The 15,285-nt window shown below is 37.9% G+C and overlaps 1 protein-coding gene across 10 annotated transcripts in view; it reads right to left on the minus strand.

Annotated features, from left to right (window-relative positions):
• Nucleotides 1-15,285, minus strand: part of TASP1 (taspase 1) — a 171,791-nt gene that overhangs the window by 145,151 nt on the left and 11,355 nt on the right. For 9 of the 10 annotated variants that reach the window (XM_034764147.1, XM_034764141.1, XM_034764145.1 and 6 more), the window contains exons 3-4: nucleotides 13,692-13,759; nucleotides 10,619-10,687 (exon numbers count right to left, since the gene is read on the minus strand). In XM_034764147.1, the coding sequence (XP_034620038.1) occupies nucleotides 10,619-10,687; nucleotides 13,692-13,759 (137 nt within the window). Of the gene's footprint in view, nucleotides 1-8,923; nucleotides 8,949-10,618; nucleotides 10,688-13,691; nucleotides 13,760-15,285 lie in introns of those variants that run through there. The other variant, XM_034764151.1, reaches the window with a different exon arrangement.

The raw sequence follows: 15,285 nt of genomic DNA on the forward strand, positions 1-15,285 counted from the left end.
TGTGGAAAATGGCAATCCAGAATACAGAAGAGAGGGGAAAAAAGTGTTGGGAAATCCAGATCAGACAGTAGGATCTCAAGCTGAGAGGAGTGTCGGAGGGGTTTATATAGGCTTGGAATGTTTATATTTTTAACTGGTAAATATCAGCGAATGTTGATTACAGATACAAACCATGAAAAATTATTTCCATGGATAATTGAAATTTACAGACAGTCAATAAAAGAAAAACGTTGCCTGAGAACTTAGAGTCAAAATCCCCGCCGGGATCCGATTTGGATATGGATGTTTTTAATGAAGTAATAACTAATGGGAATTGTATGATCATGGGAGACTAACTTCCCAGATATAGATTGGAGGACAAGTGCTAGTAATAATAATAGGGCTCAGATTTTCCTGGATGCGATAGCTGATCGATTCCTTCACCAAGTAGTTGAAGAACCAACAAGAGGGGATGCCATTTTAGATTTGGTTTTGGTGAATAGTGAGGACCTCATAGAAGAAATGGTTGTAGGGGACAACCTTGGTCCGAGTGATCATGAGCTAATTCAGTTCAAACTAGATGGAAGGATAAACAAAAATAGATCTGGGACTAGGGTTTTTGATTTTAAAAGGGCTAACTTTAAAGAATTAAGGAAATTTAGTTAGGGAAGTGGATTGGACTGAAGAACTTGTAGATCTAAAGGCGGAGGAGGCCTGGCATTACTTCAAGTCAAAGTTGCAGAAACTATCAGAAGCTTGCATTCCAAGAAATGGGAAAAAATTCATAGGCAGGAGTTGTAGACCAAGCTGGATGAGCAAGCATCTCAGAGAGGTGATTAAGAAAAAGCAAAAAGCCTACAAGGAATGGAAGATGGGAGGGATTAGCCAGGAAAGCTACCTTATTGAGGTCAGAACATGTTGGGATAAAGTGAGAAAGGCCAAAAGCCATGTAGAGTTGGACCTTGAAAAGGGAATTAAAACCAATAGTAAAAGGTTCTATAACCATATAAATAAGAAGAAAACAAAGAAAGAAGAAGTAGGACCGCTAAACACGGAGGATGGAGTGGAGGTTAAGGATAATCTAGGCATGGCCCAATATCTAAACAAATACTTTGCCTCAGTCTTTAATGAGGAGCTTAGGGATAATGGTAGGATGACAAATGGGAATGAGGATATGGAGGTAGATATTACCACATCCGAGGTAGAAGCCAAACTCGAACAGCTTAATGGGACTAAATTGGGGGGGCCCAGATAATCTTCATCCAAGAATATTAAAGGATCTGGCACATGAAATTGCAAGCCCATTAGCAAGAATTTTTAATTAATCAGTAAATTCAGGGGTTGTACCGTACGACTGGAGAATTGCTAACATAGTTCCTATTTTTAAGAAAGGGAAAAAAAGTGATCCGAGTAACTATAGGCCTGTTAGTTTGACATCTGTAGTATGCAAGGTCTTGGAAAAACATTTGAAGGAGAAAGTAGTTAAGGACATGGAGGTCAATGGTAATTGGGACAAAATACAACATTGTTTTACAAAAGGTAGATCGTGCCAAACCAACCTGATCTCCTTCTTTGAGAAGGTAACAGATTTTTTAGACAAAGGAAATGCAGTGGATCTAATTTACCTCGATTTCAGTAAGGTATTCAATACAGTTCCATACGGGGAATTATTAGCTAAATTGGAAAAGATGGGGAACAATATGAAAATTAAAAGGTGGATAAGGAACTGGTTAAAGGGGAGACTACAACGGGTCATACTGAAAGGTGAACTGTCAGGCTGGAAGAAGGTTACTAGTGGAGTTTGTTTGGGGTTTTTTTGCAGGTGTCAGGGTGTAAAGAGTCTACAGAGAAAATGAGAAGGTGACTGTGTAGATTTGAATACAAGATGGATATAAATATATCATTTTATTAGCTTTATAAGTGGTCAGTTATGAGAAATTCAAAGCATCTGTGTGGATACAATCATTTTAGTTTGTGAGGATGTGAAGTCCAGATATCCTTAGTGAACAGACAAGAAAAAAAATTAATTATTTTAAAGAAGTGACAGTGTCTGAACAACTTTTCACTGTAATGACCGTACTATAGAATCCTTAGAATAGAAAGTACTCACTCCACAGGCTCCTTTTACAACACTCATCTCTGTATTTCCCTGCCTTCCTCAAGTGCAGCAAGGAGAAAAGGAGCATATGGCCCACATACTAGAAAAACATAGCTTCCCCCACATCACATAGAACGTACACACTAAGCCGAGTCAAAAATCTTTAACACTACTCCTTTGTTATGAGTCACAACTTGTGTAAAAAAGTAATATTTGATTAAGACAGTGGAATGTTGGCAGGCCTAACTCAGTGCATGGGGGGGCCACCACCTCAGCGGTCTTACGAAAGGTGGAAGGATGAGGAGCAGCAAAAGACTTTGACAACTTTACAATCTTCCAGCTTTCAATGGTATGAAAAACCCTGCCAGTGAAAGTCACAGCCGCAGGGCTAAAAGGGAAGGCAAGAGTGGGTTTGAGAGGGATTGCTCCAAGAGGCTTTATAAACTCCAATTCTCCTAGCTCAACAGAAAATTAGAGCCTCAGAATGCTGAAGCGCCCCAACTTCAAGAGCTGTCTAAGCCTCCCAAGCTCAAGGCTGATCAGACAAGTCCTGGAACTGAAGTCTTGGAGACTCGTCTCTGCTGTCTCATTCCAAAGGTGTTGGACTAACAGAACCATCTCTAGAAGAGTGCATCCACAGAAGCACAATCATATGTTCTGGTGATTGTGCCAGAGCTACTAACTGAAGAGAGAGCCGAATCCTAAGAATTGGCACCATGGGCAAATGGAAGGAACCCTCAGTGCTATAACAGGAATCTTAGCAACAAGGACCCTCTTTAGTGCCTTCCTCTTTGGGGAAGGCAGTAAACTCTCCGGCACCAGATACCTTTCAACTTGTTTTTTATGTTTAAGGGCAGCCGAGGTGGCACTGGTGCGGATTTGTCCTATAAGCAAAGATGTGCTTGATGCTTTTGAGATTTTTCCCAATGAAGGTCCCAGCATTAATGGATGCATCATGACGTGACAGGCTCAGACAGAAGATCCTAGGACAGAGGGATAGCCACATCAGATTGGCACTTAAGAGCCTTGTTCTAGTGGAACAAAGGAATTTCCTGCACTGACATACCAGTTGGTGTCAGCTAGGTTTCCATATTTCAGTACTTAAGTAGTTCCTAGAACCAAAGAAGGAGAAATCAGCCTCGACATCAGTAAAGTTTCAGCAGCAGAAGCCCCACTTCTGAGCTAGTGTTTATTTGTGCCAATAAAGCTCCAATGCTTACTGAAGACCTTGGCACTATAGTCTCTCTCTGGCACAGAGTTTAGTTCTGTGGTCATGCCTGACTGAAAAGAAAGATGGTCTGCTCCAACATAACAGGCCTGAAAGTTGGTCCAATGACAAATCTAGGGACTGAGGGCCTCATTTCAGAAGACCTGGATCATCTTGTCTACTGGTGTGGTCCCAGGGCCTTCAAATCTGGACAAAGTGAGCTCCCCTGTCCGAACAGAAAATGGCATTGTGCATCCACTTCCGGGAGAATGTGGGAACATGAAATACACCATCTACAACCATCTCTTTTTATCTGAATCTTTGGACGCCAGATCAGCCATGACCAAATTTCTAAGAACCCTTGTTCAATAATAACTGGCCAAATACTAAATAGCTATCATACACATTAACAAAAATAGGGAGAGTTTAAAAATGAAAAGTGAATTCTTCCATCCAGGTATACAGGGATATTCTTTAAAAAGTGACAGAGTCCTGTGGCACCTTATAGACTAACAGAGGTACTGGAGCATATTCTTAACACCCACAGACATCCATGGTAAAAAATGAATTGACCTGGCGGGGGCAATCAGACCTTTTTTAACCTCAGCTCCAATCATTTGATGCTGGCAAGAGGGCAATGATATAGCTTAGGCACTGTTTTGCAAAAAATTTCAACAGCATCAGAGGATGCATGCCATATGGGAGAATATGCAAAGGCCACTTCACAGAATTTACCTTTTAATTTTTAAATGGAAGCAAAGCACTCCTTTATATTTCTAAGAAGTCTCAACTGACTGGGGAGGTGAGCAGTGCAGTCATGAGCTTTGCAGATCAAAATGCTTGCCCTGTCATCATATAAAAGTGGAAGAGGGAAGGGAAGAAGAGAACAAACACTGTCCATAGCATTTTAGCCAAAAGAAGCCTAGCCACATGACATGGAAGATATTGTTTAAGAAACCTACATCCACTGCTCTTAAATCGCCAGCAAAGTACATTTAACTTATGCATCCGAAGAAGTGAGCTGTAGCCCACGAAAACTTATGCTCTAATAAATTTATTAGTCTCTAAGGTGCCACAAGTACTCCTGTTCTTTTTGTGGATACAGACTAACACGGCTGCTACTCTGAAACCTACATTTAACTTATGATTCGTGCATCTACTGAGATATAAAATTTTAGCTTCTAAAATAAAAATTAGATTGTCAACAAAAAAATTGCACTGTAATTTCTCCTACACAACTGAAGCTATGATTTTCTTTTTAGATTCCTTCTCTTTAAGATATACTTACAATGTTTGCCAGTTTCACAGCATACTAAATTTTTCAGCTGTGGTCAAAGTTGGAAGACTTGTAGAAGTTACTCATTTTTGACAGTCCTGGAATTACACCTAGCCAAATAGTTATAGCGCTCTACTTTCAACATATGTTAAAGTAACACTTCAGCTATCTTTGATAGAGTTTTGGCCAGTTTGTTTATGCAAGCATTTTGACTACTAAATTCTATTCAAGAGACATGCATATAGACAGCCAGCATTTAAACAATAAGATTATAAATTTGCTTTCTTACTAGAGGGTTGGTGGCACTGAGAAGTGGCCTCCTGGGATGAATCAAGTCCCATTTTGTTTAATGAGTTAAAATGTTCTTAAAGAAAATCTTAAATTAAAGTCAGATAATTAAACAAAGCACAACACATACCTATGCATCATACTATGCCAAATGGAAGTCATAAGCAAATGGAACCAGTTTTTTTTTTTTAAACATAGTAACTATAATTAACAATTTTGAAAAACTATGTCAGAACCTCTTTAACTTTCCAGTTTACGTAGACCCCTTTACTGTAATAGTGCTGTGCTTCTCATTGCGAATTAATTGTTTGTACTTAATTTTAAAAACCACAGACTTTAGTTTCAAAACTGTAAATCTGCGAAGGTTAATCTTTTCCTATTCATGTACTCACGTTAAAACTCAATCTAGTTCTACAAAATAGGTCACATCACACAGTTCACTTCAGTATTTAATTGAAAGCAACAGATCTGCAGTACAGAACGCCATAGATCTAATATTAATTAATCTTGCACACTTGATAGTTTAGATTTGTTTTAGATTCTTTATGGTATCTAGTAAGAGGTACTGAAAGTGTCTTTTCCAGTTCAACTACAACATTAAGACACAGTAAGTGGAGCGGTTTCACTAGTAAACACAAATCTGGCGTTTATTTATATAGCATTTTCCATCATACGATGAATAATAAGTCAGGGCCCAGAACTGAAGTATCATCTGTTTACAGCCTTGTAATAAGTCAGAGGAACACAAGCTAATGCTATTGCACAAACTGTGTCCATCATATGTTTAGAGAGAAATCAGAGTGCTTGCAACTTTGATCACTAGCGTATTTGGCTCTGCTTGTGATTATTTTTCCCTTTCTACATGATCAAGTCTTAAAATATTTAACTGGGTGTTCTTTAGTGTCTCTTTCCAGCACCTAGACAGTGACTCTCTGAAGTGCTACAGAGATACATAAAAGCTTAATCATATGGATTTCTTCTGATCTTCCATAAAAAAAAAAAAAAAAAAAACACAGCATGTGGTTATTGTACACTGCAAGTCAAAAAATTAATCCAACTCGTGTTCCAAGACCAACTGAACAGTCAACTCATATGTGGCAACTGATGATAGAATTGTGCAAAAGCGAATGGCTCAGTGACCATCTCCTTAAAGAATCATGCAGTGTTTTAATAATCAGTCTTCTGAAGTATCCACTAATTTATTACTGCAACATACATAGACTTTGGAGTTAGCATCTTCATTTGTTATATTCAATTATGCAGCTCACTGAAATTCTGGGAAACATTCATCCATGCTGCCATGATCAGGTTGCCAAATATGATGGATGACACTTTATAAAATTCAGCAGTGTAGTAGTAGGTTATATGAACAGCATTCACCGTTAGTTGTTGTTCATTAGTTTGTACATGTAAGCTACTTTGCCCACATAACTGCTAACATTTTATCTTAATCATGGAATTTATTGCATTGGAGATGTTCATGCAGTCACGCAGAGATGGACTGTTCTTTCTCCACTTAGAGGCTGCAAAAATAAAAAAAGCAGCCAGCATACCACAAGCAAACTGTCAGCTCACTCATAAAAGATCAAGAGCAAATTTTGTTCCTCAGCAACTCTTTGAAGTGATGCCTCTTGGACTGGCTGGAATTCCATGTAATAGGAGTTGTGTAACTAAGCAGAACCGGGAAAAATCCATCTTTTGTGACACTTGCCTAAAAAGATAGTTGGATCTTCCAAAATTCTGAAGAGAAAGTAGTTTGTGAAACACAGAATAAAGAATATCTAGACCACTGGAAAAAGAGCTATGAGTTATAATCTATTCTATAGCTTTCAGAGTTTGAGAAGTAGACTCAATATTCAGGATTTTATTCTGTTGTTGCACGCTAGAAAGGTTCTTTGTACTTCAGCTGAAAAGATTTGTTCATACTGTCTAATAATTAGGGCTGAAAAGTGATTAGAAAAATTAATCGCGATTAATCACACAGTTAAACAACAATAGAATACCGTTTAAATATTTTTGGATGTTTTCTACCTTTTCAAATATATTGACTTCAATTATAACACAGAATAGAAAGTGTACAATGCTCACTTAATATTTATTTTTGATTACAAGTATTTGCACTGTAAAAAAACAAAATAAATAGTATTTTGCAATTCATCTAATATAAGTACTATAGTGCAATCTCTTTATTATGAAAGTTTAACTTAAACGTAGAATTATGTACAAAATAAACTGCATTCAAAAATAAAAATGTAAAATTTTAGATCCTGCAAGTCCACCCAGTCCTACTTCTTTTTCAGCCAATTGCTCAGAAAAAACAAATTTGTTTACATTTGCCGGAGATAATGCTGCCCATTTGTTTACAATGTCACCTGAAAGTGAGAACAGATATTCTCATGGCACTGTTGTAGCCAGCATCGCAACATATTTATGTGCCAGATGTGCTAAAGATTCATATGTCCCTTCACACTTCAACCACCATTCCAGGGCAAATGCATACATGCTGATGACTGGTTCTACTCTATAACAATCCAAAGCAGTGTGGACTGACGCATGTTCATTTTCATTATCTGAGTCAGATGCCACCAGCAGAAGGTTGATTTTCTGTTTTGGTGGTTCGGGTTCAGTAGTTTCCACATCAGAGAGTGTTGCTATTTTAACACTTCTGAAAGCATGCTCCACGCCCCGTCCCAAGCAGATTTTGGAAGGCACTTGAGATTCTTAAATCTTTGGTCGAGTAGCTGTAGCTATCTTTAAACATCTCACATCGGTACTTTCTTTGCGTTTTGTCAAATCTGCAGTGAAAGTGTTCTTAAAATGAACCACATGTACTGGGTCATCATTCAAGACTACTATAACATGAAATATATGGCAGAATGAGGGTAAAACAGCAGGGGATGTACAATTCTCCCCCAAGGAGTTCAATCACAAATTTAATTAATGCATTATTATTTTTAACGAATGTCATCAGCATGGAAGCACGTCCTCTGGAATGGTGGCCGAAGCACAAAAGGACAAACGAATGTTTAGCATATCTGGCACATAAATACCTTGCAATACCCAGCTACAAAAGTAGGAGCATTGCCAGCAAATCAAGGGAAGTGACTATTCCCCTCTATTCGGCACTGGTGAGGCCACATCTGGAGTATTGCATCCAGTTTTGGGCCCCTCACTACAGAAAGGATGTGGACAAATTGGAGAGAGTCCAGTGGAGGGCAACAAAAATGATTAGGGGGCTGGGGCACATGACTTATGAGGAGCAGCTGAGGGAACTGGGCTTATTTACTCTGCAGAAGAGAACAATGAGGGAGGATTTGATAGCAGCCTTCAACTACCTGAAAAGGGGTTCCAAAGAAGATGGAGCTCGGCTGTTCTCAGTGGTGGCAGATGACAGAACAAGGAGCAATGGTCTCAACTTGCAGTGGGGGAGGTCTAAGTTGGATATTAGGAAAAACTATTTCACTAGGAGGATGGTGAAGCACTGGAATGGGTTACCTAGAAAGGTGGTAGAATCTCCATCCTTAGAGGTTTTAAAGGGCCAGCTTGACTAACCCCTGGCTGGGATGATTTAGTTGGGGTTGGTCTTGCTTTGAGCAAGGGATTGGACTACATGACCTCCTGAGGTCTCTTCCAACCTTAATCTTCTGTGATTCTAAGAAGAGGACAGCATTATCTCCTGTAAATGTAAACAAACTTGTTTGTCTTAGCCATTGGCTGAACAAGAAGGAGGACTGAGTGAACTTGAAGTTTTACATTGTTTTGTTTTTGTACACTTTTTTTATTTCAATTACAACACAGAATACAATATATATGAAAATACAGAAAAGCATCCAAAATATTTAATAAATTTCAATTGGTATTCTATTGTTTAACAATGCGATTAAAACTGCGATTGATCGCGATTACTTTTTTACCACGATTAATTTTTTTGAGTTAATCGCGTGAGTTAACTGCGATTAATTGATAGCCCTACTTATAATTAAAATCAACACTACAATAGCAAAATAAGTTAACGAGTTGACTTAATTTACATACAGATTTTCACAATACATTCTGGCTAAATCAGAATACTCACTGTCTTAGGAAAGGTGATATTCTTGCTACATAAAGACAAGAGGGATGGGGTTACTTCATTAAAGGGACAGTCAACATGAAAAACTACAGTTTTAACCTACTGAAGTTACAAAATGACTATAAATGGAAGAGAGGAGAATACATTTCTCTATTCTGTTTATTTTGTTGACTTGCTATATTCAATATCAATTTCCTATGATGGTGTTTCACACAGCAACGGAGAGAGACTATTTTTTTAAATGAAGATTTGGTTCTAAAGATTACAAAAACTGGGAGGGTTCTCAGGCAGGTGAAGCAGGTAAATTATTATTAATTATTATTATTTACATTTTACTATGTTTAAGGTTGGCATTCTATTCAGAAAAACTCTTTTACAGAGCAATATACCTAGGTATTAAGCCATCAGCCCTTAGGAAACTGCAGTTAGTCCAGAATCCTGAAGCTCTTCCCCTCAGGAACACAGACTACCACAGACACATTACACAGGTCCTCCACTCGGAACACTGGCTTCCCATAGAATATCTAGTCAAGTTCAAGGTCTTGGTCATTATCTTTAAAGCACCCGATTACTTGGGTCCAACATATTCAATCTTTTAGATAAACACCAGGAGGAAAATTGTGATAGACTACTCTGCTCATCAAGCAAAATGGAATTTTTAAGTAGTGTTCTGAGGATAATTTATAAGCTAAATTCAGTTACGTATAAGGCTAATTGTGGACGTATCCACTAACAATCATCCTCACACCTAAATCAAAATCTAATAAAGAATTATTAAGTTTAGCAAACCATGTTAGAGTTATAATTCATTATTACAAAGTTTATTAATATGCCATTTTGAAACAGAATGTAAATGAAGTAATGTCTATCACCTATGCCACCTCTTCTCCACAATGCAATACAACTATTCAACTTAACATGATCTCATGACTGTCATAAGAAACAAATTAGCTTTATATTTATACAGCACCTTCCTAAAATAATCCAAAAGCGCTGAAAAATATGCATACTATGCACCCTGAAATGCGTGCCACCCCAGAGGTGACTACATCAGCACTACTACAACTACACAAGAGCTTTAAAGGAGAGGGAGTTAAGAGTAACTTTGACTGAAGTTGTAGAGGTTTTGTTTTGTTTCATCTACTATCAAGCAAAGTAGAAAGTAACTACTCAATGTGAAATTTCACCAGAAAAATAAGGGTGAAATATGGACCACCTAATGTGTTATGGGCTCTGTAATGAACAGAAGTGATCAGAGCATCATTTATCTCATCGAAGAAGCCATCAGTGGGTTGCGTCTAATAAGATAGGAAGAAGTCAGAAATGGATAGGCCCAAAGATAGAATCTATCCTGCATTTGCAGGGAATTCTCCACTTTTAGTATTATCAGATATTAGAGACTGTGGCTGGTAAAACAAATTTGATGCTATTACTGCTGATGTATAATAAATACATATTCAATTTGAATATTGGAAGGCAGCTAAACCTCTTTAATACATTAAGGGCAAGCAAGACAATGAAAAAGTCAAAGGCAAATTGCAGACTAAATTTTACTTTTGCACAGATAGGTCTATTTAAAGCACTGAAAGAGTATTCTCTGTAAGTTACAAGTTGAAATGTATAGCTTTATATAGAATTGGGATATATGGCAATAACATGTTCACTTGGTTTAATTCCTGAATTAAAAATAAGAAGTACCTCTAGTTCAATTAGTGCCGCAGTCACTGCATCAGTTGCAAGAGCACCAGCCTGAAGTTTTTCAATTGCCTGTGAAACAGAATTTTTAGTTGATGAGTTTGGATTTAATAACTGTATGGCTAGTTCTAATGATTTTCTTGGCACTGAGTGAGACAGAATCCCCACCACAAGAAAATTCCAATCTAAGGCTTTGTCTACACTATACAGCTTCTAGCGACACAGCCATGTTGTTAAAAGTCAGGCAGTGTAGCCGCTGTTTGTTGGCACTTTCGCTGACAAAATACTTCCACCCACAATGAGCGGTGTTCACATTGTCAACGGGAGAGTGCTGCTGCAGACAACGCGCTGTTCACACGGACGCTTGCCACAGCAAAACTTTTGTCTTTCGGGGGGGAAGGGGTTGTTAGCACCTCTGAATGACAAAAGTTTTGTTGCTCAGTGTAGACATAGCCTAAGAGGACAAATAAGACAAAAGGCACTGTGAGAGAAGAAAGTCTTTACAAGATTTGAATACATGATATTATTGTTCTGGCATCATGAAACCACACTGCACTTGGCAAAAAAAATTTACGGTTGAATTTTATAGTAACATATATCTCCCGCACACTTGAACTAATGATAGGGCTCTGACACCAAAAAAACCAACCCTAAATTATATTGTGTCATATTGAGTTGCTGCCATTAAAATGATTAGTTGTACCATTGAGTAAGTTTGTCCAGATGTTAGCAACACACACATTTGAAAGGATTAGATTTTTAATCATTAAATGTCAGTAAACATTGATTTCACCATATATACACCAACTGACGAAAATATATTTCCATCAAAGAGAATTGAAATTTACAGATAAGCACAGTAAGAAAAATGTTGCTTGAGAATGTCTTAGAATTGATGTAAGGATATTTATTTTGTATATTTTGACATGTGATGTTGACAATTTACAAAGCTTTAATTTTTTCATTCTCTCCATCTACTGTCATTAAATAATTATCTGACCCACTCAGTTTTCCTGAAATTGTGAAAATTTAAATCTATTAAAAATATTAAAATGCTTAAAAATAATCACTTTTGAAATTATAAAAAATAAAACTCAAACTCTGCCAAGCCTAGCAACATAAATGCAAAATAAACAAGGGATGATCTTTGTTCAAGTTTGGCACTAAAAAGATATAAACTTTTGGAGACATTTAGTAATTTCCCAGATCCACGCTGTACAAAAACGTAGAACTTTTACTCACAGCAAATTCCCTCAGTGAACTCACAAGAACTAATGAGGGCTGCATACTTAGGGCATGTCTACACTTACCATAGATCGACGCTGCAGCGATCGATCTAGTGAAGACCCGCTAAATCAACCGCCGATCCTCTCCCGTCAACTCCAGTACTCGACCGGAACGAGAAGTATAAGGTTCGTCAATGGGAGAGTTTCTCCCATTGACCCAGCGCCATGTAGACACCAAATAAGTCAACCTAAGCTACATAACTTAGGTCAACTTAACCCCATTGTGTAGACCTGTCCTTAGTTGCGGCATAAATCTTATGCTGTTTGTTCTTACTCAAACATTATGTTGGCTACCTAGCTCAAGGAACCAAATGGAATCTCAAGTTACCATTAGCAATATCCTCAACAGCAAGCAAATTTATCACTCAGGCAAGTAAATGGAAAAGTAGTATCACAAAACAGAGATACCAGGTAGGACTGAAGTTCAGTGTTAAACTACTCAAACTGTACTGATACTGCATGCTCTGAAACTCTGTTAGTTACAAAGTGAGACTGGTATTTGGAGATGAGGGGTGGGATTTTCAAATAAGCCTATGAGACTTAGACACCCAACTCCTTCAGACTCCCCTGAAAAAGTCAGCCATATAAATCTTCCATCAAAGCATTGAGGGTTACTTTTTAATGGAGATGTTACCATGCAATCAGGGAGAAGTGATTTTATATCTGCAAGTATTCAGATATTTTGCAAGTTACTTCCAATTTCAACAGTCTTTTTATAAAAGAATCCAATAATCTCTACACCAGCAATAATCTATAAGACATTTAATTATAGGCCAAAGGTAAATGTAGTTTTCTATATATCCAGCTACCTAGACCTCAAGATTCCCATTTGAATGGTTATATTAAAATCAAATCTAAGTCAAACTGTAAACACACAGCATTTCATTAAACAAGCATTAAGTTACACTAGGGAAAAAACATTAATCCAATTAGCACCTAAACTTAACAGGAAGAATTAATCAACTCTTCTCATATTCTATTCCAAATTCTGCCACAGACATGCTGTAGTATCTTGGCCAAATGACAGTTTCTGATATCCTTATGGAGAAAAGCAATAAAATCACTACAAAAACACCATTTAAATATCCAGGTCAGCCAGATGTCCACAGAGGGATGGATCTTCCATAAATAAGCTGTTGTCTCAGGCCACACATATTAGGTGTATATAGTCCTCACCAGTGACTGCCAGACAGCCTTCAATTAGCATGGAAACATGATTTGGAATCATGATATGAAATGAAAAACACAATTTGTATGTGTACCTGGAGCAAGCTTTGGAACCAAAATTGTTACATGCGCAGAGAATCACCACTCTTTTCTTTTAATAATCCACATGTATTGCAGCCCTCTGAAGGAGAGGGAATGTGTACGTAGTTTCTGTGCAAGTGAAAGAGGTATAGTACAAACCATAATCCTTTGGGGGATTATGAAATAATATTTATTGATCTGTTACTCAAATCACACTTCTCAAAGTTTTTACCATTCTTCCCTTATGGAGTGCACAGTGGTTCCTGTTTTTTTATTGCTGTTTCTTTTTTGTCCACAGAAATGTCAACCCTTCAGTACATAATTGTATCCAGGGGATAGTGTTAATGAATCCCAAAATAAACACTTCATGCAAACACACTTTATGCACTTCTGCATAATATCCAAAACTCTCACAAAACAGATCAAAACTTTAGAGACTAGACCCTAAATCCTTTTATAAATTGAACTCTAGTGAACTCAAATTTTTTAGAAGCCTGTTGATCCTCTAAAGAAAAAAAAGTTTGGAACTGGGGAAGTCATACCTTTTGACAGGCTCTTTTGCAAACATGTTTGTATTCTTTAGCTTTGGATTCAGAATGATAACCTGCACCTATTATTAAAGACAGAAAAACAAAGTTAAGTAGAGCTTGCAGTAAGCATTCAAACTAATATATTGGGATAGTGTTTTCACCAGGAATTACAATACAGGCTGACAACCGCATCTTAACTCAGATGTACATAACTATGTCATTTTATAAAACAGAGACTACTGATCTACTTCCATCACAGATTAACACTTTCAAGCATTTCAAAATTAATCCAGTATTGCCACTGACAGTCATCTACACTATTGATATAAGTGGAGAGGTACAAGTCCCAGTATTTTACATAGATATTCTGACTCTCAAAATATTCATTGGGAGATTCTAGTTTTGCCTATTCCTGGAGAGTTTCAGACATGACAGTTGTCACTATATTAAGCCACCAAAAAAAATATTGCTATGGTTTTAAGAGTCATCCTCCATTTTTTCTTTTGTAAGTTCGATCACATGAGTTGGCCCTCCTTCCACTTTGATACCCGCACTAGCTTTTTTTTTTAAAACTACTGCTTCTGCTCTGTGACTGCCAGACGCAGTTTCTTGAGAAAGATTACATGAAATATGTCTCTACTACTGTCATTTTCAATCTCCACTTTGTACCTGTTCCTTGCCTCCCCAAACTGACTCCAAGCACCTCTCTGCCCATACCCTAACCTTTTGCCACCCCTTTCTGCCGCCACAGGTCTAGAAAACCACTACAAGTACTATCAGCAACGGACCCCATAGGCTTATAGTAATTTAACATTTAATACTAGCAAACTGCCTTTTTTTTTTTTTCTTTTGTTACTTGTGATATTCATCCCAGCTCCCTCTTCCTCATCTTCAGTGCTGTCTGTGCTTAAGCTTCTTTTAAACAATCAGTTTAGTTTATCAGAAATGAAACTAACACCAATAGTGGAGGAAATATACCATAAGCAGCAGCATATTAAACATGTCCATTTATTCTTAAAACAGTACAAGCAGGGTCTTTAAACACTACGGCTAGGTCTACACTACCCGCCTGAATCGGCGGGTAGAAATCGACCTCTCGGGGATCGAATTATCGCGTCTCGTTGGGATGCGTCAATCGATCCCCAAATCGACGCTCTTACTCCACCAGCGGAGGTGGGAGTAAGCGCCATCGACGGGAAGCCGCGGAGGTCGATTTTCCCACCGTCCTTACAGCGGGGTAAGTCGGCTGCGATACATCGAATTCAGCTACGCTATTTGCGTATCTTAAATCAACCCCCCCCCCCCCCCCCCCCCCGTAGTGAAGACCTGCCCTGACTCAGAGCAAGGTGTCCTGCATATATTTGCTCACCTTAAAGGTCTTATTCGTTTAAAAAAAAAAAAAAAAAAAAAAAAACAACACACATTGCTATTTTTAGCTCCTCGAGCGTTTTAAGTATCACCAGGCTGCTTTAATCAGCTGCAGTTGTAAGACTGCAGGCTCTTTGGGGCAAGATAAGTCTTTGTTCCATGTTTCTATGGTGCCTATTATAATGGGGTCCTGGTCCCTAACTGGGGTTACTAGGAGCTATGGTAATACAATTAATTC

Source organism: Trachemys scripta, chromosome 3 (assembly GCF_013100865.1).
Source record: "Trachemys scripta elegans isolate TJP31775 chromosome 3, CAS_Tse_1.0, whole genome shotgun sequence".
NCBI classification, from domain to species: domain Eukaryota; kingdom Metazoa; phylum Chordata; order Testudines; family Emydidae; genus Trachemys; species Trachemys scripta.